We start from the raw sequence: 22,749 nt of genomic DNA, 5'->3' as shown, positions 1-22,749 counted from the left end.
AGTCCTACAGTAGCAGGAAGTCTGGACCACCAGGTCCCTAGGTATTTACGTTTCAAAAGGTAAAAAGCCCAGAGCCTGGAAACATTTCTGGATTGTAAAGGCCAGCAACACCTGAGGTTTATCTGGTTTCTGGAAAGAAGTAACTACAGTCCAGAAGGTTAGGGTGAGAGCCCGAGATTATCTCCATTACTGCCTAAGAGCAAATTTTTACTGTATGATCTCACTGTATATATAGAATCTAAAAAAGCTGAACCCTTACAAACAGAGTAGATTGGTGGTTGCCACGGACTGGGGGCACACAGCGGGTGAGAGAAATGAAGAGATGTTGGTCAAAGGGTATAAATTAACTTTTATAATATGATTAAGTTCTGGGAATCTAATGTACAACATGGTGACTATAGCTAACAGTACTGTATTGTGTACTTTAGAATAGCTAAACGAGTAGATCTTAAATCTTCTCACCACACTAACACACAAAAAGTAACTATGTGAAGTGATGGATGTGTTACCAAACCTTATTATGGTAATTACTTTGTGATATCCACGTGTATGAAATCATCTTACTGAACACCTTAAACTTATACAATGTCACATGCCAATTTTACTTCAATAAAACTGGGGAAAAAAACAAAGAGAAAAATAAAGGAGTCTCTAAAATTCACAGAAGATTTGTGAAATCTGAACTTACATATATTTACAGAATGCTAAGGGCCTTTGATTCTGTTTAGGAGGTAGACCTAAAGATTAGTGGAATTAAAAACTTGACAAGTATATGTCAGGATGTTAACAGTAGATGGAAATTTATTTGAATCTTGATAATGATATTGTTTTCAAGGCAAGGAGTCTTTTCATTTGTTTGTAGATTTAACTTAGGAGATGTAGAAGAGAGGGCTTTAAGCGTGAGAACTTCCCTGGAGCAAAAGCAAGCGGAAAAAAGGTCTCTCAAAGCTGATAAAGAAGCCCATGATGTGACCAACAAACTTCGAAAAGTTAAAAAATCCATCGAGAAACAAAAGACAATGTAAGTATTTAACTAAACAAATTAGTGGCTAAAAAAAAAAAAACAAATAAGTGGCTAACACTTAAAATACTTCATAAGTCCAGTCGGAAACATACTTTGAACGTGCAACAAAGAAGTTCTAATTATTGCTTGGACTTATTTGCCAATTGTGTAAATTTGGGTGGGAGAATCAGGTGAAGATAAGTGGCCATAATATTTATATATGTATTCCTCAGTTGCATAGATGAGTCTCATTTAGGACTTCAGAGAGGTAGGACCACAGCCTATGAGCATAGGTGGATTATGTACCTGACATAATCATCTCTCAAACTAAGCATATGTGACTACAGCTCTCAGTTCTCAGAACAAAATCAACACATGTTGTCTTGGGTCACAACATGGAGGTGTCACTGATTTACCATCACAGTCACATAAGTGAATATAAGGTGAGTTTTAGAATGCATTGAAATGCCAATTTTATGCTTGGTAGAATTTTTTTAAAAATTTTTTTAAGGTTTATTCATTTTTCAGAGACAGAGAGAGACAGAGCATGAGTGGGGGAGGGGGGCGGGGGGCGGGGCAGAGAGAGAGGGAGACACAAAATCTGAAGCAGGCTCCAGGCTCTGAGCTGTCGGCACAGAGCCTGACATGGGGCTCAAACTCACAGACCATGAGATCATGATCTGAGCTGAAGTTGGTGTTTAACTGACTAAGCCACCCAGGTGCCCTGGTAGAAATTTATTTTTGACTCCTCTTTCTTGTTCTCATGTCTAATCCTGACAACTCTAGGTCCAAGATTCTCTCCCTATTATTCTCTCTGCTTTACTTGCTGCCTGATTTAGATGCTCATTATGTCTTCCTTGAATGACGATAGAGGTCTTCTTTTTAGACTCCAGAGCCTGAGAGGTCACTACTCTCCAGTATAGCTAACAATGGCCCTTGCTAACATTCAAATTGGTTAAATTATTCCATGTTCAATATTCTTTTTTCCTTGCTTAGATGATAAAGTCTAAATTTTTTGACTGTTGTTGGTATGCCAACAGGTTTTAGGTCTTGCCCTAACTTTTTCAGCTTTACTTTCTACCACTCCCCTCCAGCAATATTCAGTATGTATGGTTCTCCTTACATGACCTGTTCTTCTGCATCTGTGTTTTTCCATGATCTGACCCATCTGCCTAATTGCACTCCTTTGTGATTGCCCCCAAAGCTTACACTCATAATTTTGCTATCTCTTCTCTGAATCTGTCCCTAATTCTCCAGTTGAATTTAGTACTCTTTTTTTCTGTGTTCTTGCTACACTTTTAATAATTAGTAGATCAATTATAGTGTATTGGTGTTATTTTCACTTGTCTTTCTTTTTCCTACATTATTAGTATTTCCCTCTTTTTATCTCTAGTGCTCAGCATGTTGCTTGACAGGTAATAGTCATTTCATAAATATTTTTAAATAAGTCTGAGCAATCAAACGCAGATACTTCTTCAAAGCTGACACAGATTTTAGAGCTTCTCTGATTCAGAGTTCTCAAATTCTAGGGCAAGCTATAATTCGCTGCTGAACTTTCTGCCTCTATTCTTTCTGCCTGTTGTATTATTTCCTTGGAAGTAATGGAAGGTGAAGAGCCCAGAGACAGTGTAGGAAGTATAAGCCTTTTTAGTACTGATCTTTAGACAACTTTTCTTCAGGGCACTAGGAGACATCATTTCAAATTGGATTAGTGACCAACATTCACACTATAAAAATACAAAGAATGTTTTAACACTTTGTTCAGCACCATCATTTATACGGAGAGTGAGAGGGGGCCTCTGCCTTGGTCCTTGTGTTTTGGAGAGTACTACTCTGGTCCTCCTCTCTTTGTATCTATTCCAATAATATTAGGTGTCAGTGGATCTTAGGGGACTTGGCCACCTGGAGCTCATTCTCACCCTTTTAAATTCTGCATTGTTATGGAGTTATATTTGTCAAAGTAGGAGAAGAGAATGTATTTTATTTGATAGTTTGTTACCTTGATTTAAAACTTATAAATAGTTAAACCACAATATGTGGGCCTCCACTAGTACTCTGCCTCATGCTCTGCAAACATTAGGGCCAGGCCTTTCCATAGTTATATTCTTGAGTTAAGGGTTATGTTAGCTGGAGGTAAGACCTCTTAGTGATGGGTTACACGTGAGCTCATCTTCTCATATTTGGAGTTGTCTTATATTCACAGTTAAGGGGAAAACTGAAAAAAAAATCAAAGAAAGGGTAAGTGATCTGGGTATCTGTAAAAGGCTGTTACATTGAGAGGTAATGGATAATACAGTCTGATGACATGGCAAAGGTTTATGCGGCCATATCTTAGGCAAGATTCCCTAGTAGCGTACCCTGAAAGGAGGGTACTGGTGTAAGTGATTTATTGAAAGGTTGAGCTCATGAGGGCCCTGTAAGAAAGTGAAGGAAGAATAAAAAGGGAAAGTGAAGAAAATATGCATAGATATGGGTCTTGCTGCAACATTGCCTGAGCCTGATCCAATAGGGAGATCTGAGAGCATCACAAAATTGCCCAACTTGGGTCAAGGTGGCTGATTTTTGTACTTCATGTCAGTCAATTACTGGCTATGGGCAACTTCCTCACTCTGAGGAGAGGTTGTAAGCTCTTGTCCAGGAAGCTCTTGTCAGTTGAGAACAATTCTCCAGGGAACAGTGTAACTGAGAGCCCTTCCTTACCAACCAAACTCAGAGAGCTTGTATCCTCTACTACAAGAAGGAAAGGAGAATGGCCTGAAATTGGCAATGTGGAGCAAGGGGTATGCCCACGTTACCTCCAAGCTTAGAGTAATGAAAGATGAGAAAGAGAAAATGATCACCAATTTAGCAAGAGGAATCAAAGTCCTCTGGGGAGAACTGGATGTGGTAAGAAGGCTACTTGTAGCAAGAAGGTAAGGGAACATTCAGGGAAAATATGGGTGTACAGGGAAATTTTTTTGCTATGGGATCACAAGGCCCAGAAGCTAATGAGGAAGTGCATTAGAGGAGGAAGTTTGAGTCAAAATAGTACAGATGTATATAGGAGTGACTGTCTGGGTGATGAGGGGGTCTGGGAAGTCATGGGCTCACTATGGTAAGCAAATCTGACTATTCATTGCTTAAAATTTATTTTTATGCACAGAGATGAGAAAAGCCAGAAAAATCCCAGAAAAATGGATCAAAGACTAATACATGAAGCTGAACATACTAATCTACTCAGGACTTTAGAGAAGAACCTGGAAATCCCTCAGGAGTGTACCTATGCTAACCAAAAAGCAATAGACACAGAGGTCAGCTCTTAGAATGAAATGCTCCTCCAGGAAATGATTTCGCTCATCAGCTGTTATTTCTCAGTTATAGACAGTAGTGAATGCAATAACTAAATGCAATCTCTACGAGAATAGAAATCTCTGTGTGTGGACTTCCAGTTACACATAACTCTTGAGGGCTTTGCAGAGCATGTCTAAAAAGGATAAGATCAGGATTTAGAGATTATTTCTTGTTTGTTAACAATCTGCCCTTTTATTATTTTTTCTTTCACAAAAAGGGTTTTTGCAGCCTGAATTCTAGACTTCAACCCCACATGCTTCATTTGAATATTTGGGTACATATGGTTCATTGCTCTTTAAATAATGTACACAGAATTTGTCAAAATCAGAAGCTTTGTATATTGTAGTTAAAACATACCACTAAAAAGACATTGTTATATCTAAAAGTGGTATGTCAATTTTTTCATTAAAACTTTTTTTATAAACATTGGGGTACAAGTGCTACTGCTGGGAATTGACCCAAGGGATACAGGAGTACTGATGCATAGGGGCACTTGTACCCCAATGTTTATAGCAGCACTCTCAACAATAGCCAAATTATGGAAGAGCCTAAATGTCCATCCACTGATGAATGGATAAAGAAATTGTGGTTTATATACATAATGGAATACTACATGGCAATGAGAAAGAATGAAATATGGCCTTTTGTAGCAACGTGGATGGAACTGGAGAGTGTGATGCTAAGTGAAATAAGCCATACAGAGAAAGACAGATACCATATAGTTTCACTCTTATGTGGATCCTGAGAAACTTAACAGAAACCCATGGGGGAGGGGAAGGAAGAAAAAAAAAAGAGGTTAGAGTGGGAGAGAGCCAAAGCATAAGAGACTGTTAAAAACTGAGAACAAACTGAGGGTTGATGGGGGGTGGGAGGGAGGGGAGGGTAGGTGATGGGCATTGAAGAGGGCATCTTTTGGGATGAGCACTGGGTGTTGTATGGAAACCAATTTGACAATAAATTTCACATATTAAAAAAATAAAATAAAAATAAAAAAATAATAAATAAAAATATATATTAACAAAAAAACCCTTTTTTAATGCAAATAATTCATGCTTAAGGTAGATGAATTTGAAAATACAAATTAGTATAACAATAAAAGCAATGCCATCAACCAGAGGTAATCACTTATCTTCTGGATGAACCTTTCATTTGTGACTACACACACACACACACACACACACACACACACACACAGGTCTTTTTTTTTCTTTTAAAGTTTATTTATTTTGAGAGAGACAGAGACAGGGTGAGTGGGGAGGAGCAGTGAGAGGGGGAGAGAGAGAATCCCAAGCAGGCTGCGCGCTGTCAGTGCAGAGCCCGACGTGGGGCTTGTACCCATGAAACCGTGAGATCGTGACCTGAGCCAAAACCAAGAGTTGTGGATGCTTAACTGGCTGAGCCACCCAGGCGCCTACACACACAGTTCTATTATATACCTTTTTTTTTTCTTTTTTTTTTTTTTTGTAAACTTCATGGTCTCTCTCTTTTTTTAATAACCATGAATTTACATCATCATTTGAATTCCTTCTCAATATTCCATTGCATGGATGACTATACAACTGAAGTGTCTTTGGCTTTTGGACACTTAGGTTGTTTTTGTTTTTTTGTTTTTTGTTTTTCTTTTTCTCCCTCTCATAAGCAGTATTTATCTTTGTACATATAAACTCTACACAAGTGGATTTCCTTCTTAGGGAATTGACATTTTTAAGGCCATTTGTGATGGATTTGCAGTGAGAAGTAAGCACTCCCCCACCATATGGGGTGAGGAACCTGCCCGGCCATTCTGGAGAAGTTTCTCTTTCTCCCTGGAGAGAGCTTGCAAGGCTCCCTCCGGTCTTGCACTCACACTTCCTCTGGGTGTTTTATCTACTGTGTTGTCAGGACTTTTCACCTGTGTAGTGGGGTGAGAAAGTGAGAGACAGTCTGTTCAAGAGTTGGAATATTTCCTATAGTTACTGCTGCTGCCATAAAATGTTGTTTGTACTCACATAGAGTCCATTTCAAGCACTTGCTTCGTTTCGTCAAACGACTGCATAGTATGACTGTTATTTTCATTTAACTATTTTATTTTCATTTAAATTAAACTTAGATAAGAAATGATCAAAATCCCTAACACTCTTGCTTCTTTCAGACTTTGCAGATGGTGTTTGATCGAGTAAAATTCACAAGAAAAGGTGAAGAACTGAAGGCTTTGGCAAGAAGGGGTATTGGATATCATCACAGCTCTTTAAACTTCAAAGAAAAACAGTTAGTTGAGATTCTTTTTCGGAAAGGATTTATTAGGGTAGGTAAATGTTTTCATTCCAAAAAGTGAAGCTATGTGTGTAGGAAAGTGAGTGTCCATGAAAAATGGACCACTTTTTTCTCATCTAATTATATCTTTTTTTAAATAGCCCATAATGTCACTGCATATTCTTCCATCTCATTTAATTGAGGGAGGGGGTTTGAAGTTTATCATTTAGCTTTTCTCTTTTTCAAGAGATTAAATATTCTCTAAACAGATACTTTTCTAAATATTTCTGTAATGAAGCATACCTATTATGATCTTGGAACAACCCCTTTCTGTTTCATTTATAATATCTAGGGAATTTTGTCAGCTGTTCATATAATTTTGGCTACAGACATTCTTTCCTGGGTTTGGAGGACGCTTATGATAGGATTTTGACCAAATCTTTTCGCAATTTAATAGCTGAAATAAGAGCAAGAATGCATTGCTTCCTCAGTGCCCCATTGCATAACTTGGCAATGAATCATTCCTAAATGAGTCACTCCTAAATGCTCTCTCTCCTATCACTAATAATGGACAAGAGGAAGATTACTTTAAATAGCTTGAAAACCAACCCTTATTATGTTTTACTTAGTATGTTCCATGAGGGTGCATGGGGATAATCTGGATAAATCCACAAGGAGGATTTATATAATTTCTTTGTTTACATCTTGAGTAATATTTAAAAATAGCCTGTGAGTTTTAAAAATTATCCATATTAAAATTTTTGTATGATGGATATTACATTTGTGTGTGTGTGAGAGAGAAAGAGACACAGAGATACAGAGACACAGAGTGAGAGAGAGGGAGGGAGACAGAGCAAGAGGAGGAGGGTTGAGAGGAGAGAGTACTACTGTAAGGAGTATCTTTTAATCTTGAACTAGATGTTGAGAAAAATTAAAGGGTAATTTTTTTAATCTGGATAAAAATAAAACTATGTCATTAACAACTTTGCTTAATTTCTCTCTTAACTAATAATAAGCTATTTATTTGCTTTAAAAGCCAATAACTGGACACAAAATTTTCTCCAGGATTATAAATTCAGGAAAATAGGCACACTTATTTTGATCAGTATGTCTTGTGTCTAAAATACTATATGTTAAGTGGTAGTGTCTTAATTACTATTATTTTAATAAGTGAATAATTGGATCACTGTAGAAAAGACACTATGGAAATAGTGATAGCTTTGTTATAAAGAACACATTTTTAAAAAGGTGTTTTTTTTCTAGTTACAGCATAAATTTAATGTTTTTACTCTGCCCACTTTTTTTAATTGAAGAACTTTAGAAAAATTCTTAATAAATGTGTTTTTCATTGTCACAGATATATTCAGTTACAGAATAAATAGAGAAAATTATTCCAAATACTTAAATATTAAAAATAAACCGTAGCATATATGACAGTCAATGTAAAGAGAAAAAGAAGCCATTTAAAATACTCAACATTATATGAGAAAATGAGCAAAAGTTGATCATTTAAGAAACTTTAAAGTTTATCCTACCCCTTTGTTTGGTCAGTTATCAAGGCAATTCAGAGGGAAAAATGAAACTTTGTTTTAGTATTATGATAAAATATATTCTTTCCAAAGAAATAAACTTCACGAATAAGTTATAGTGGATGAAGTAGGCAATTGCCCAGAAGTGGGTTTATAAAAGTATTATTACTGTGTCATAAGGAAATTCCCTTTTTAGTTATTATTAAGAAATAGTTACTGAACACCTGTCATTTATTCTTCTCAGTGTGGAGATACAATGGTGAATAGGGCTTGGAGTCTGGTATAGGAGAAATAAACAAATACTATTACTATTATACTAGTAGTCATTAATGCTATGAGGAGAAATAATGTAGGATAGTGTGGGTGGTTATTCTGGGTGTGGTAGACCAGAAATTTCTCTTTGACATTTGAGCATAGAACTGAACAAACCAGGTGAATATTTGGGAGAAGAATATTACGTGCAGAGCAGTGACTGGTATGGTCCTGGGCTGAGAATGTACTGGATGTGTTTGTGAAATAACAAGATTACCAACGTGGCTAGTATCTCTAGCCACTTGGTTCACTTGGAAAAATACCATTTTCCAACTGTGGTTCGGCTGAACTTCAAAGACTTTCAGTAACTATATGGCATTCTAGTGAAATGCTATTTTACGACATAATTTTTTTTTCTCTCTCTAGGTGGTGACAGCTACTGGGACACTTGCTTTAGGCATCAACATGCCTTGTAAATCTGTGGTTTTTGCTCAAAACTCAGTCTACCTGGATGCTTTAAATTACAGACAGGTATTTCAATATGCATACACTCACTATTGCATCATGAAAATAGGACCATAAAATAGTAAAAAATGTGAGCTGTTAGTTTACAAACATATTGCAATTTGTGTGCTAGCACACCTTGACATTCATTCATGCCTGACTGTCATTTTTAGCTGTGGTATAGGGGAAAGCATGTGAGCTAGGAATGGTGTGGCCATCACTAACCAGATATGTGACCTTAGGTGAGATATCTGACCCGCCTGATCCTTTTTTCCTATCTCCAAAATAGGGGTAATGATTATTATCCCATAGCATTTGTAAAAATTAAATGAAGTAATTTCTACAAAAGGTACACATCAAAGGTGCCGGATAAACATTTACTCATTCATTTCCTGTGCATATGATTTTGCCTCTGGAGCTAACACTTCTCTCTTTTTTTCTTCCAATACACAATCTTTTACCAAGCCCATTTCATTATTCTCCTACATGTAGTGGTATTCGATTTTTGCCTTGCAATTTCTGCTTTCACCTACATGTAGTGGTATTTGATTTTTGCCTTGCAATTTCTGTTTTCACTATCTCTCATCATATATTCTTGGCCTTGTATTATTATTTTTTAAATGTTTCTTTATTTATTTTGAGAGAGAGAGAGAAAGAGTGGGGAAGGGACAGAGAGAGGGGAGAGAGAATCCCAAGCAGGCTCCCCGCTATAGTGCAGAGCCCGACACAGGGCTCCATAGAGTGATGCAGGGCTCAATATCACAAACCATGAGATCACGAACTGAGCTGAAATCAAGAGTCAGATGCTTAACTGACTGAGCCACCCAGGCACTTGGCTTTGTATTATTAAAACAGTTCTCTAGATTTTCGATTCTCCTTACTCTCCTATGCCCCGCACACAGTATAGTTTGTCTTTATAGGCTTCCATACTCAGGAACATTTGATGATTCTTTCTGCCAGTGGCATCAAATTTCGATATATCAGCCAATATTCAAGTTTTTCCCCTCTAAGCACTTACTTTCTATTCCCTTATAGACTTTGTTCCTACCCAATATAACACCCCTGTTATTTCCCACCACTTTACCAACCTCTACCCCCGTTCTCCTGATTTCTTCTCCTGCTCCTGTGTCTGCATGAGCTCTCCTCTCCCACATCATCTTTGGGAATCACAGAGTTAGGGTTCTGGAGCAAGGGTGTTATAATATTTCAGAAATTGAACTTGGGAATCCAATTACCAGGGTGTGAATTCAGGACCTTTCACTTTCTGGTGTTTAACTATAGACAAGTTTCTTCTACTCCCCATGTCCTTATTTCTACATTGTAAAATGGAGTTAATGATCATTTTGTCTTAACGACTACCTTTAAAAGATAGCTTAAAATCCAGATTTGTGATGCTTTCAGTTTTGGTTTTCTTTTTCAGGATTGCTTTGGCTATTCAGGGTCATTTGTGGTTCCATACAAATTTTAGGATTGTTCTAGCTCTGTGAAAAATGCTGGCAATATTTTGATGGGGATTGGATTAAATGTGTAGACTGCATAAAATGTATAGACATTTTAACAATGTTTTTCCAGTCCATAAGCATGGAATGCTTTTCCATTTCTTTATATCCTCTTCAATGTCTTTTATAAGTGTTGTATAGTTTTCAGAGTATAGATCTTTTACCTCTTTGGTTGGGTTTATTCCTAGGTATCTCATTGTTTTTGGTGTAATTGCAAATGGGATAAATTCCTTGATTTATTTTTCTGTTGCTTTGTTATTGGTGTATAGAAATGCAAAATAATTCTGTATGTTGGTTTTATATCCTGTGACTTTGCTGAATTCATGTATTAGTTCTAGCAATTTTTTGGTGGAGACTTTCAGCTTTCTACATAGAGTATCATGTCATCTGCAAATAGTGAAAGTTTGACTTCTTCCCTACCAATTTGGATGCCTTTTATTTCTTTTTGTTGTCTGGTTGCTGAGGCTAAGATTTCCAGTACTATGTTAAATTGTAATGGTGAGAGTGGACATCCTTGTCTTGTTCCTGACTATAGGAGAAAGGCTCTCAGTTTTTCCCCATTGAGGATATTACGCATGGGTCTTTCATTTATGTCCTTTATGATGTTGATATATGTTACATCTATACCTACTTTGTTAAGTGTATTTATCAAGAATGGATGCTGTAAAAAAGAAAAAAACAGAATGGATGCAGTATTTTGTCAAATGTTTTTTCTACATCTATTGAAAGGATCATAGGGTTGTTCTTATCCTTTCTTTTATTAATGTGTTGTATCATATTGATTGATTTGCAAATATTGAACCACCCCTGCAGCCCAGAAATAAATCCCACTTGACCGTGGTGAATAATTCTTTTTGTGTCCTGTTGGATTTGATTTGCTAGCATCTTGCTGAGAATTTCTGCATCCATTTTCATCAGGGATATTGGCTTATAATTCTCCTTTTCAGTGGGGTCTTTGTCTGGTTTTTGGAATCAAGTTAATACTCGCCTCACAGAATGAGTGTGGAAGTTTTCCTTCCATTTCAATTTTTTGGAACAGTTTGAGAAAATAGGTATTAACTCTGCTTTAAATGTCTGCTGGTAGAATTCCCCGGGGAAGCCATCTGGCCCTAGACTTTTGTTTGGATTTTTTGACTGCTATTTCAATTTCTTTGCTGTTATGGGTCTGTTCTATTTCTTTCTGTTTCAGATTTTGTAGTTTGTATGTTTCTAGGAATTTATCCATTTCTTCTAGATTGCCCAGTTTGTTGGCATATAATTTTTTCATAGTATTCTCTTATCATTGTTTGTATTTCTGTGGTGTTGATTGTGATCTCTCACCTTTCATTTGTGATTTTATTTATTTGGGTCCTTTCCCTCTTCTTTCTGATAAGTCTAGCTAGGGGCTTGTCAGTTTTACTAATTCTTTTGAAGAATTAGCTCTTAGTTTCATTGATCTGTTCTACTAGGTGTTCTTCTTGTTTGTTTCCATATCATTTATTTTTGCTCTAGTCTTTATTATTTCCATTCTTCTGCTAACTTTACGCTTTATTGCTTTATTTGCTGTTCCTTTTCTAGCTCCATTAGATGTAAGTTTAGGTTGTGTGTTTGAGACCTTCTTACTTCTTGTGGTAGACCCATATTGCAGTATACTTCCCTCACAGGAATGCCTTTGCTGTATCCCAAAGGTTTTAGACTGTCATGGTTTTATTTTCATTTGCTTCCATGTACTTTATAATTTCCGCTTTAATTTTCTGGATAACCCATTCATTGTTTAGTTGGATGTTCTTTAATCTCCATGTATTTGTGGTCTTCCCAAATTTTTTCTTGTGGTTGACTTCCAGTTTCAAAGCGTTGTGGTCTGAAAATATGCATGGTATGATCTCAGTTTTTTTGTACTTGTTGAGGCTGATTTGTGACCTAGTATGTGATCTATTCTGGAGAATGTTCCATGTGCACTCGAAAAGAATTTGTATTCTGTTTTAGGATGGAATGTTCTGAATATATCTGTTAAATCCATCTGGTTCAGTGAATCATCCAAAGCCATTGTTTCCTTGTTGATCTTCTGCCTAGGTAATCTGTCTATTGCTATAAGTGGGGTGTTAAAGTTCCCTACTGTTATCATATTATTGTCAGTGTGTTTCTTTATGTTTGTGATTAATTGATTGGTATATTTGGGTACTTTCATGTTGGGAGCACAAAATTTACAATTGTTAGATCTTCTTGGTGTATAGCCCCCTTAATTATGATATAATGCCCTTCTTCATCTCTTGTTACAGTCTGTTTTAAAATTTAGTTTGTCTGATATAAGTATGGCTACTCTAGCTTTATTTTGGCATCCATTAGCCTGATATATGGTTCTCCACACCCTCACTTTCAAGCTGCCAGTGTCTTTAGTCTAAAATGAGTCTCCTGTAGGCAGCATATAGATGGGTCTTCTTTATTTTTATCCATTCTTATACTGTACATCTTTTTATTGGATCATTATTGGTCTTCTTGGGGAAGGGCCTGCTGCTCTAATTCTTAGGCGGATTTGCCTAAATGGAGATGTGCCTGGAGGGTGCGGGGGTGGGGCTTGGTGTAACACCTCCATTCTCTACCCAGTGGCACAGTTTAGCTCACTGAAGTCAACCAATGCTGGTGGGCTATTTGTGAAAATGGCTTTGCCCCATTCTCTAGTCTCTGGAGTGGGAAGTTCACACCCTCCCAGACACATAAATAATCATTCCTCCTGTGTCTCCAGCTTCTGTCAGATCCCTACCTTCACCCTGTCTGTGTCTGAGCTGTCCACCTGTCAGGTGGTATAGCTCTCCTCTGTTTTGTCTCAGCTGTGGCTGTGTTTCAAAATCATACACTTCAGAGACTTCTGGGGCTCAACCTACGCTTATACTGTAAGAGAGGGTCTCGCTGTGCTATGGCCAGGCTCGGCTTACCCCATAAAACAGTTGCATAACCACACAGCAGCAGCAGCTTGAAGTTTATGGTAAATCACAACACACAGCTGATGCCGGGGTTTGCTGCCCTCAGCCAGAGTCTTTGTTCCTATACAGGCCATGGGGCAGCTCAGTAGCGCCCACCAGATCTTTTGCCCATGGAGAGGCTGTATCACCTCTACCAAATGCACTTCGTATAAGGAAATCACTTCTCCCTTCTCCCTGGGCTCCCCCCTGCTTCCTCGCTGCAGCACCAGCAGGTGCCGACCTCCTGAACTTCAGACTCTCTACTCTGCTGTTTATAAAAAAAAACGGTGGTATTGAAACCCTCTCCTTTTTCCCTGTCAGTGGTTTTGGGGAACAATTTTCTTGTGCACTCCTGTGTGTATGTTTTCACTCCTTTTTTCCCCCACTCTTTCTCTCTGGCTACTTTTCAGGGGTAGTGATTTTCTTTTGTGAACCTGATACTCTCTGCTCCCTGTCTCCTTCTCTTTTTCTCCTCTGTGAAAAGGGCTCCCTCCTCTCTGGGGCACGGCGGCTTTTCTCTCCCCCAATTCACTTCTCCACGTTGCGTACCTGCCATGTTCTCTCCCTCAAATTATGGGGATTGATCTCTTAATCCTCAGATTGATTTCCTAGGTGTTCAGATGATTTGATGTTGATCTAGCTGTGTTTAAGAGATGAGACAAGGTCAGGGTCCTCCTCCTACTCTGCCATCTTTCAGGGAGGTTTTACTTTGTAATTTTGTTTCCAGATGTCTGGACGTGCTGGAAGACGAGGTCAAGACCTGATGGGAGATGTATATTTCTTTGATATTCCATTGCCCAAAATAGGAAAACTCATTAAATCCAATGTTCCTGAACTAAGAGGACAGTTTCCTCTCAGCATAACCCTGGTCCTGCGACTCATGCTGCTGGCTTCCAAGGGAGATGACCCAGAAGATGCTAAGGCAAAGGTACCGTGCTTGACATTTTCTGAGGTATTGTCTTCATTACTAGCTGCGCTGTGATTGGGTTTGCTCTTGATTAGAAGTCTGTAGCAGTAACTCTTCTGTTTCATCAGTTTTTTTTTATGTTTTGCAGTGTCTTAAATAGTATAAGGTTGGGAGTGGAATGGGAGAATAATAATTAGTTTTATTTGTCTCCTCTATCAATTATAGAATTCATGGCTGGATGGACATATGGAATTAAAGATTACCTTTTTCATGTGTGATCAGCATTATCCTACAGTACTAAGTGTGCTGCCTATAGATTTTAAAAGATGTGGGTTAGATTCTGGTTTTCAAAAGGAACAGGATTCGTTGTTATCATTTCATAATAAAAGTTAATTTTTTTTTGTAAAAAAAATAGTAACCCTAAGTCATCAAGGAATATTTAGATAATGCAAAAGGTTGAAAGAAGGAAAAGGTTTTATCATCCAAAGACAGTGAGTGATATTATCATTTTGGTATTTTGGCATAGGTATGCATTTGGTTTCAAATACTGATATATTTAATTGGACTTCAGAATATGGTTGTAAACTTTTCCTGAAGTTTATTTGCTCAGGTAAATATTTTAAGTCCAGTGCCACAATGAGAGGTTTAAAATTCATAATTAAACCAATTTGATTTTCATCCTTATGAAGATGCATTGTTAAAGACACCCATTCTTCCCTGTTTTTGTATATGCCCAATGAAATCAGTGTTTGTCAATGTGTTTGTCAATGTGAGGGTTCTTTTAGGACTTCTGTGATGAGTTGGCTCTTGTGTTGTTGATGGTCTTACAAAGCAGACATATATCATTTTAGACCAAAACTTCCCCATTTCTGCATTCTTAATTGTTACTTCTGTGTAGGAAAGAAAAACACATTTTTAGTAACCTTTTAAAAATATTTTTTAGAAAGTTTATTGAATTGGTTTATTTTCTTTGCCTTGGCATATTTGAGAAGATCTATCTAATCTTTATACATAAAAGGCTCAAATGTGGACATAAAATTCTTAGAATATTCTCTTTACTCATCACATCAAACTAAGATAGCTTCTTTTCTTCTGGCATTTACTGTTACAGAGGAGTAGATTTTTTTCGTCTCCCCTAGTGGAGCCATGCTAATTCCTGTTTTCTTGTAGTTAGTTTGATTTTTTCTGTCTATGTAATTATATGAATATTTAAAAAAATCCTTATGTTTCAAATTCTTTTCCTCAAGATTTTCTGTTCTGTGAATCAGTTTTTAAAGTGATGTTTTTGTTATTAAATGTTAAGAGCTTTGAAACTTTATGTTCAGGTTTAAAAAACAGTTTTAATGTTTATCTATTTATTTTGAGAAAGAAGGATAGAGAGCGAACAGGGGATGGGCAGAGAGAGAGAGGGAGACAGAATCCCCAGCAGGCTCTGCATTGTCAGCATGGAGCCTAATGAGGGGCACAAACTCACGAACCCCAAAATCATGACCTGAGCCAAAAACAAGAGTCGGACGCTTAATTGACTGAGCAACCCAGGCTCCCCTTCATGTTCAGATTTTTTAAATTGTGGTAAAATACAAATAACATAAAATGTATCATCTTAACCATTTTTAAGTGTGCAATTCAGTATTGCTAAATGTATTTGCATTGTGCAATGCTCAAGTAGTTTTGGAATGCAAAAGAGGTTTCTTAAATTAGATCTTTGATATTTGCTTCTGTTTTAATTTGTTCAACTTTTTCAGGAAAAGGTTTAATTTTTAAATCAAAAATCCTTTTTTGGTTCTCTAATGCTATGTTTTTCTTCATTATGATAAATCATGTGAAATTTATCTTTCACATTGATAATGCTGCTCTCCAGAGTTTCAGTTCTGCTCTTTAGTAATACACATGTGGATATTAAATCTGCTATGGAATTTTGGTTCTCCTGAAATTCTTCACTATTTCTTATGTCACTCTTTCACATTTTAATAAAATATTATTTTTTTAAATGTCAGTTTATAATTGTCCACTTACTTTATGTTGTTGTGCCTTGTCTTGTAGCGGTCTTGTCTTAGGACATCCGAGGATGCCAAATAATTTTTCAAAAAATTTTGTTGCTGCATGAAGAAAACAATTTTTATAGGTCGACCTTTTTTTCCTTTATGGTACCTTTTTGTTGTTGTTTGGTTTTGTTTAAGAGTAAGAACCAGTGTTTTCCTGATGGTTCTACAGAACCTGGTCCCTGATTTTCTTGTTGACCTCACCCTTCTCTTCCCCCCCACATGAGCCCACTACTGCTCCATAGATACTTCAGGTACATTACAGTCTGAGGACCATGACTTTGCGTGTGCATAGTCTCCCTGCTTTACCTTATTCAAGTTTTTGTTCTAACATTACTCTCAGTGAAGACTACTGTTACCACCCCTTCTAAATTGTAAATGTATCTCCTGTCTGCTCCACTGTGATCCTTATTCATTTATATATAGCATATATCTCTTTTTATATAGCATCAAATCTCTCTCTCTCTTTCTCTCTCTCTCTCTCATGTTTTTATTTGTTTTCTCTATATTTCTCATTGAAATTTTCTCATTTACCCTGTGGCTAAAGACGTTTGTCCTAATTTCTGTGCAGACATTTATTTATTTATTTATTTATTTATTTTTAATTCTTATTTATTTTTGAGAGACAGAGCATGAGCAGGGGAGGGGTAGAGACAGAGGGAGACACAGAATCCGAAGCAGGCTCCAGGCTCTGAGCTGTCAGCACAGAGCCCGATATGGGGCTTGAACCGATGAGCTGTGACATCATGACCTGAGCCAAAGTCAGAGGCTTAACTGCCTGAGCCATCCAGGCACCTCAGCTTGTGCACACGTTTAATAAGTATTGTTAGCATGACAATAATTTTAGAAAGATGATCAATTTTCTTATAAAGAGTTGATCTATTGTGGGTTTTTGTCACTTTTGAATGCAGGTATGTTTGTTTCAATCTTATGGAAAGAGCCTAAATGTCCATCAACTGATGAATGGATAAAGGAAATTGTGGTTATATGTACAATGGAATACTACTTGGCAATGAGAAGGAATGAAATATAGACTTTTGTAGCAACGTGGTTGGAACTGGAGAGTGTTATGCTAAGTGAAATAAGTCATACAGAGAAAGACAGATACCATATGTTTTCACTCTTATGTGGATCCTGAGAAACTTAACAGAAGACCATGGGGGAGGGGAAGGGAAAAAAAAGTTAGGGAGGGAGGCAAACCATAAGAGACTCTTAAAAACTGAGAATAAACTGAGGGTTGATGGGGGGGTGGGAGGGAGGGGAAAGTGGGTGATGGGCATTGAGGAGGGCACCTGTTGGGATGAGCACTGGGTGTTGTATGGAAACCAATTTGACAATAAATTTCAGGAAAAGAAAAAAGAAATAAATCTTATGGATTGCCAAGGAATAAAATACATGATTTTACTCTGGCTTCTCTCTCACCACCTAATTGCTATTCAAATATCTATCTATCTATCTATCTATCTATCTATCTATTTATTTATTTAGAGTGTTGGCAGGGGAGGGCAGAAGAAGAGGGAGAAGAGAATCTTAAGCAGGCTCCATGCCCAGCACGGAGCCCAATGTGGGCCTCGATCTCACCACTGTGAGATCATGACCTGAACCGAAATCAAGAGTGGGCTGCTTAACCGACTCAGCCACCCACGCACCCCCAAATACCCTTTTATTTTTTTTTAATTAATTAATTAATTTATTTTTTCAACGTTTTTTAATTTATTTTTGGGATAGAGAGAGACAGAGCATGAACGGGGGAGGGGCAGAGAGAGAGGGAGACACAGAATCGGAAACAGGCTCCAGGCCATCAGCCCAGAGCCTGACGCGGGGCTCGAACTCACGGACCGCGAGATCGTGACCTGGCTGAAGTCGGACGCTTAACCGACTGCGCCACCCAGGCGCCCCCCAAATACCCTTTTAAATCTGAAGCTAGGTGAATGGCTTTTGGCCCAAATGTCAGTATTTAGTAGATTTTTAACTTATGTAGCTTTTCTGGACTGAAAGTTTATTGATCTATTCCTGCCAGTCTCGCTGCCACATTGATCACGTGGATGTCATTCACCACTACAAACTACATTATGCATTGCTGTCAGAGTCCTTACTGTCCTAATCAGACTTTAGTTATGTGTCTACATCTCTAAGATTACAGTGAACCACCATGAATTGCTCACCCTCTTAGTCGTCTGCTGTTTTCTTGCTAGTGCCATCTAATTCTAAATGTAGAGCAACAGAAGAGGTAGCAGGAAGGGCATTTTTGGCACCCTGAGAAAGAATTGTCCTAGAGTAAAGGTGATGTCCACTATACCTCCCTTCCTTTCTCCCTTCTTTCTCTCCTCTCTACGTTCCCCCCACCCCCTTCTTTTCACAGAATCCACTGGCCTTAAAATGATTGCAGATTCTTCCTAGGTTCTATAAGCTCTCAGGCTTAATGGTGGCCAGGCTTAAATTTTGGTGATGTTGGGAAGTTTTCCTTTTGTTGGAACCTCATAGACATTTTAGTGGGCACATAAAAGATATCTGAACTGCTACCTCAATGCTGTTTTATATTGGAAACCAAGCAATCTTTTTACTACTTCGGTTCTAATCAAGATAGTTCCATTATTTTTGCAACAGTACTGCAGGACGTGCCACAGCATATCTTGTTTTCTCGCAGAACAAACCAAGAGCTGTAAACTCTTAAACTGGATTCACATTTATTGTCAGATTATTTGGCAGTACGTTTCATTTCTGATGATTCTGTTTGATACGTTCTGGTTGTTAAAAGAAGGATGTACCATGCCAGAAGATGGTAAAGCAAACAATATGAAATGTGACTGAGTCTTGGGTAATACCTATCCTGTTGTTTTGTATTCTTTTGTGTGATGGTCAGTCAGGTGCAGCCACAAGAGGAGTCAGAGGTGGAGCTCAGGAAAATAAAGTACTGTAAGTGTTAACGACAGGAACCACGGCACTTTCTGCAGGACTCTGTACAAAAGACAGCAGGCTGGTCAGGAGGCAGAGGATAAGAGCAGCAGGAAGGTTTGGGTGCCTGCTTTTATCAGAGTTTCTATAGGAAAAGCAAGACAGGGCAGGATAAGCAGTTTAGCATTGGCTGGTTTGAATAATTCTAGTGAGCTTTGTGTGGGCAGTACAGGTGGCCTCTTGTGGCCTGGTACCTGGCCCTGGGATGATTTAGGATACAAGAAATTTTGACTCTGTGGATGTGAGTCACTGAAGGAAGTAGTTAGGGGTATATGCTTGGGATTGGTTGGTTTGCCTATGATAGGCATGCTTTTAGGCAAATTGTTATTATGTTTAGAAATTAGCCAGCACTGGGAGGAGCAGTCTCTCATCAGCCAGAGAAGTTTTTTTAAGATGTCAAAACATCCTAATATACAGGAAAAAAAAATTGAATTACAATATACCCATATTATTATTTACAAATGAATTTCATAGAACTAACATGGTGTAAATTATTCTTTCAAGGTGCTGTCAGTGCTAAAGCATTCATTGTTGTCCTTCAAACAACCCAGAGTCACGGAGATGTTAAAACTTTACTTCTTGTTTTCTTTGCAGTTTCTTATGAAACAGGTATGGCTGCCCTTTGTTTTTGTTTTTTTGTTTTTGTTTTTGTTTGTTTTATTTTTTTGAAAAGGAATGGAACTATCTTTAATTTTTATCATGCCAAATTAGTTATAGTCTTTAGAAGGTCCTATCCATTGACTAATATTTCTTACACTTGATATAATTACCAAAACTTGGCGAGGTAATGATTACCAATCTCTCTTACATTGGCATTAAGTACTATTTTAAACTGATAATCAGTTCGTTATTAATTCATGTCTGTGGTGAGTTGACTCAAACTAATAAATTATTTTTGTTCTTTAGGGCTATTTAGATCAAGAAGGTAAACTGATGGGGTTTGCTGGACTTGTATCACATTTGCATTATCATGAGCCTTCTAATCTTGTGTTTGTCAGTTTTCTTGTAAAAGGCCTTTTCCGTAATCTTTGTCAGCCAACTAGGAAAGGTAAGCTTGATGTTTTGGGTATATAATCTAAAAATAGTAACAGAGACTATATGAAGCCAACACTTGAGGAGTATTTTTTTCTACAAATATTTAGATAATTTAGAGATGCCAAACTAGATAAAATGAAGTTTTATATACCTACTAATTGTATGGAAGACAGCCATATTTTGTGACACCTATTTTAAAATGTCAATTTCTTATGAACTTTAGTGATTTCTGGACTCCAGGATTCAGAACTTATTAAATAATGTATGGTTTTTTAATAAATATTTTTTCTAATTAAATGTTACACATGCTCTTCATAGAAAAAGGATATAGGAAAGCATTATGTTAAATAGGAAATTCACCATCAGTGTTTGTGTATATTTTCTTCCAATCATATTTTCTTAGACTGTAACTATATAGTATATTTAAATAACTGATATTACTTTAATTGCATAATCTAGAATCTTGCTTTCCCCAAAATATATTTTTGCCAATATCCTGTAAATTTTTTGTGAATTCCATTTTAATGTCCACCTAATACTCCACTTAACACATTTTTTATTAAAACCTTTTTGGTTTTTATAATTAAACCATGGACCTTTAAACAGTGTCCCTAAAAGAAATATTTTCCTTTTTGTGCTTACATTTGTTATAGTTCCTAATGCCTGGCAAATGCTGTGCCTTTCGGAGCGTTTCTTTATCTTCTATCATGAATTGATAACAACAGTTATCAGGTTTAGTTACTATGCTCTGACCATGCATTGTTCTGTGAAACAAGGATACTCAGGAAATTCTGTCCCCTCAAAAGCTCTGCAACAGGAGAAATAATTTCCTGCAAGCGGAAATACAGTTATGTTTATTGTTATGTGTGTGTGGGTGGGGTGGGGTATGAGGGTGTATGCTATTATAAACATGGAGATAGAAAATTTGATAACTTTATGAGGCACATAATATGGCTATCACTATTTTGTAAATGAGGAAACTCAGACACAGAGAAGTTAAATAAATTGCCATGGTCACACAAATTACTAAGTGTCAGAGCCAAGATTGAAATAGGAAGAGTCTGATTCTGGAGCCCAAGTTATTAAATGCAGCACCTTTTTAATCACTACTGTATAGTGCTCATGTGTTGTGAAGAATAGAACGTAAGTCAAGTTGATGGTATCTTAGTATGAGTGGCGAGAAGGTAAGACAGGGAGGTAAAGCTGGGAGGTGATTTGTGGGCTGTACTTTGGAAAGCCTTAAATGCTAGACTAAGGAGATTGGATTTTGTTTATGAGGCATTAGATACAATCAGAGATTTTTGAATAGGTGAGAAACATGATCATAAAATGCTTCAGGAAAACTGATCATAGCCCGAATTTGGGGAGTAGAATCCAGGTAAGGAGATGAGGCAATTTGTGGTTGGAATGGCTAGGGTATGAATTAGAGTGGGAGTAGCAAGAGTGAAAAAGAAGGCACAGATGTAAACTGTCAGCAGACGGAGTCATTCCTTGGTTGCTATATTTGTCACAGATTTTCAGTTTTCATGAAATGAAATGCAATAGAACATACAATTTAAATGTTAAAAATGGGATTGATACCGGTTTTTACATTTGTAACAAGACACTTTGTTTTATATAGGCTCAAAACATTTTTCTCAAGATGTTATGGAAAAGCTAGTGTTAGTATTGGCAAATCTGTTTGGAAGAAGACTGCTTCCAGCGAAGTTCCAAGATACTACTCTCAAGTTTTATCAATCAAAGGTAAAATGTATGCTTCTGATAACATTAAATAATTAGTATAATTAAATAGACCCTATCATAAGTGATTCAGCAGCAGTAGGATTTTTATCAACATAGGTTTCATTTGTTTTGTGGAATAATAATTTTTCTTTCTGTAATGACTATTAAATTTAACCTCAAATTCATAAGCTTCTCCCTGTAAACCTATCAAAAGATCAATTGCCTTAAGAAAAATAAGATGAAGAATTTTGTTCATGTTTTCCATTTGCTTGTATGATAGTGTCAAATTACAGCATTCAGCAGCTAAAGAGACCATGTAGATAATTATACATTGAAGGAACTTTAATGAACTTAAAGAAAAGTCCCTATCATTGAATCTGTAGTTCTCATAGGGTCTTTTTATGTTGAGATAGGGCTATGTTAGGAAATATATGTTGTGAACTCTAATGTCCTCATTGAAAAAAATATTAGAATAGTCATTGAAGAAATCATTCCTTGACTCATACAGAATAGAAACAAAAAACTGCCGATTTTATTTGCAAAATATTCTTTGATCATGATTTGCTATTTTTAAATCAACATCAAATACTATTACCAATTTACTCTATAAGAATCTGAGAAAGTGGGATAGTCTGGTTATACTACATAATCTTAGTAAAAGGTGACAAGGAACAAAAAGAGATGAGTTAATCTATATTGTCTAATTCTACAAATACAAATCTTAGGCCTCACACAATGTTGTCTTGATCAGTGAACACATCTTTAGTTATTGGTCTATCATCTTCACATTTTTTTCATCA

General features: G+C 37.0%; 1 protein-coding gene across 6 annotated transcripts in view; it reads left to right on the top strand.

Moving 5' to 3' along the window:
- DDX60 (DExD/H-box helicase 60) overlaps positions 1 to 22,749 on the top strand; it is a 106,925-nt gene that overhangs the window by 59,644 nt on the left and 24,532 nt on the right. For 4 of the 6 annotated variants that reach the window (XR_013555104.2, XM_078445627.2, XM_078445625.2 and 1 more), the window contains 8 exons: positions 863 to 1,021; positions 4,146 to 4,293; positions 6,465 to 6,617; positions 8,773 to 8,877; positions 14,016 to 14,216; positions 19,697 to 19,801; positions 20,099 to 20,240; positions 21,849 to 21,970. Coding sequence is in view for 4 of the 6 variants with exons in the window: in XM_078445627.2 (XP_078301753.1) it covers positions 863 to 1,021; positions 4,146 to 4,293; positions 6,465 to 6,617; positions 8,773 to 8,877; positions 14,016 to 14,216; positions 19,697 to 19,801; positions 20,099 to 20,240; positions 21,849 to 21,970 (1,135 nt within the window). In the remaining 2 variants the exon portion in view is untranslated. The other 2 variants (XR_013555105.2, XM_078445628.2) reach the window with 2 other exon arrangements.

This window comes from Panthera onca, chromosome B1 (assembly GCF_046562875.1).
Source record: "Panthera onca isolate mPanOnc1 chromosome B1, mPanOnc1 haplotype 2, whole genome shotgun sequence".
In the NCBI taxonomy this organism is placed as follows: domain Eukaryota; kingdom Metazoa; phylum Chordata; class Mammalia; order Carnivora; family Felidae; genus Panthera; species Panthera onca.
This window is presented reverse-complemented; position numbering and strand designations above follow the sequence as displayed.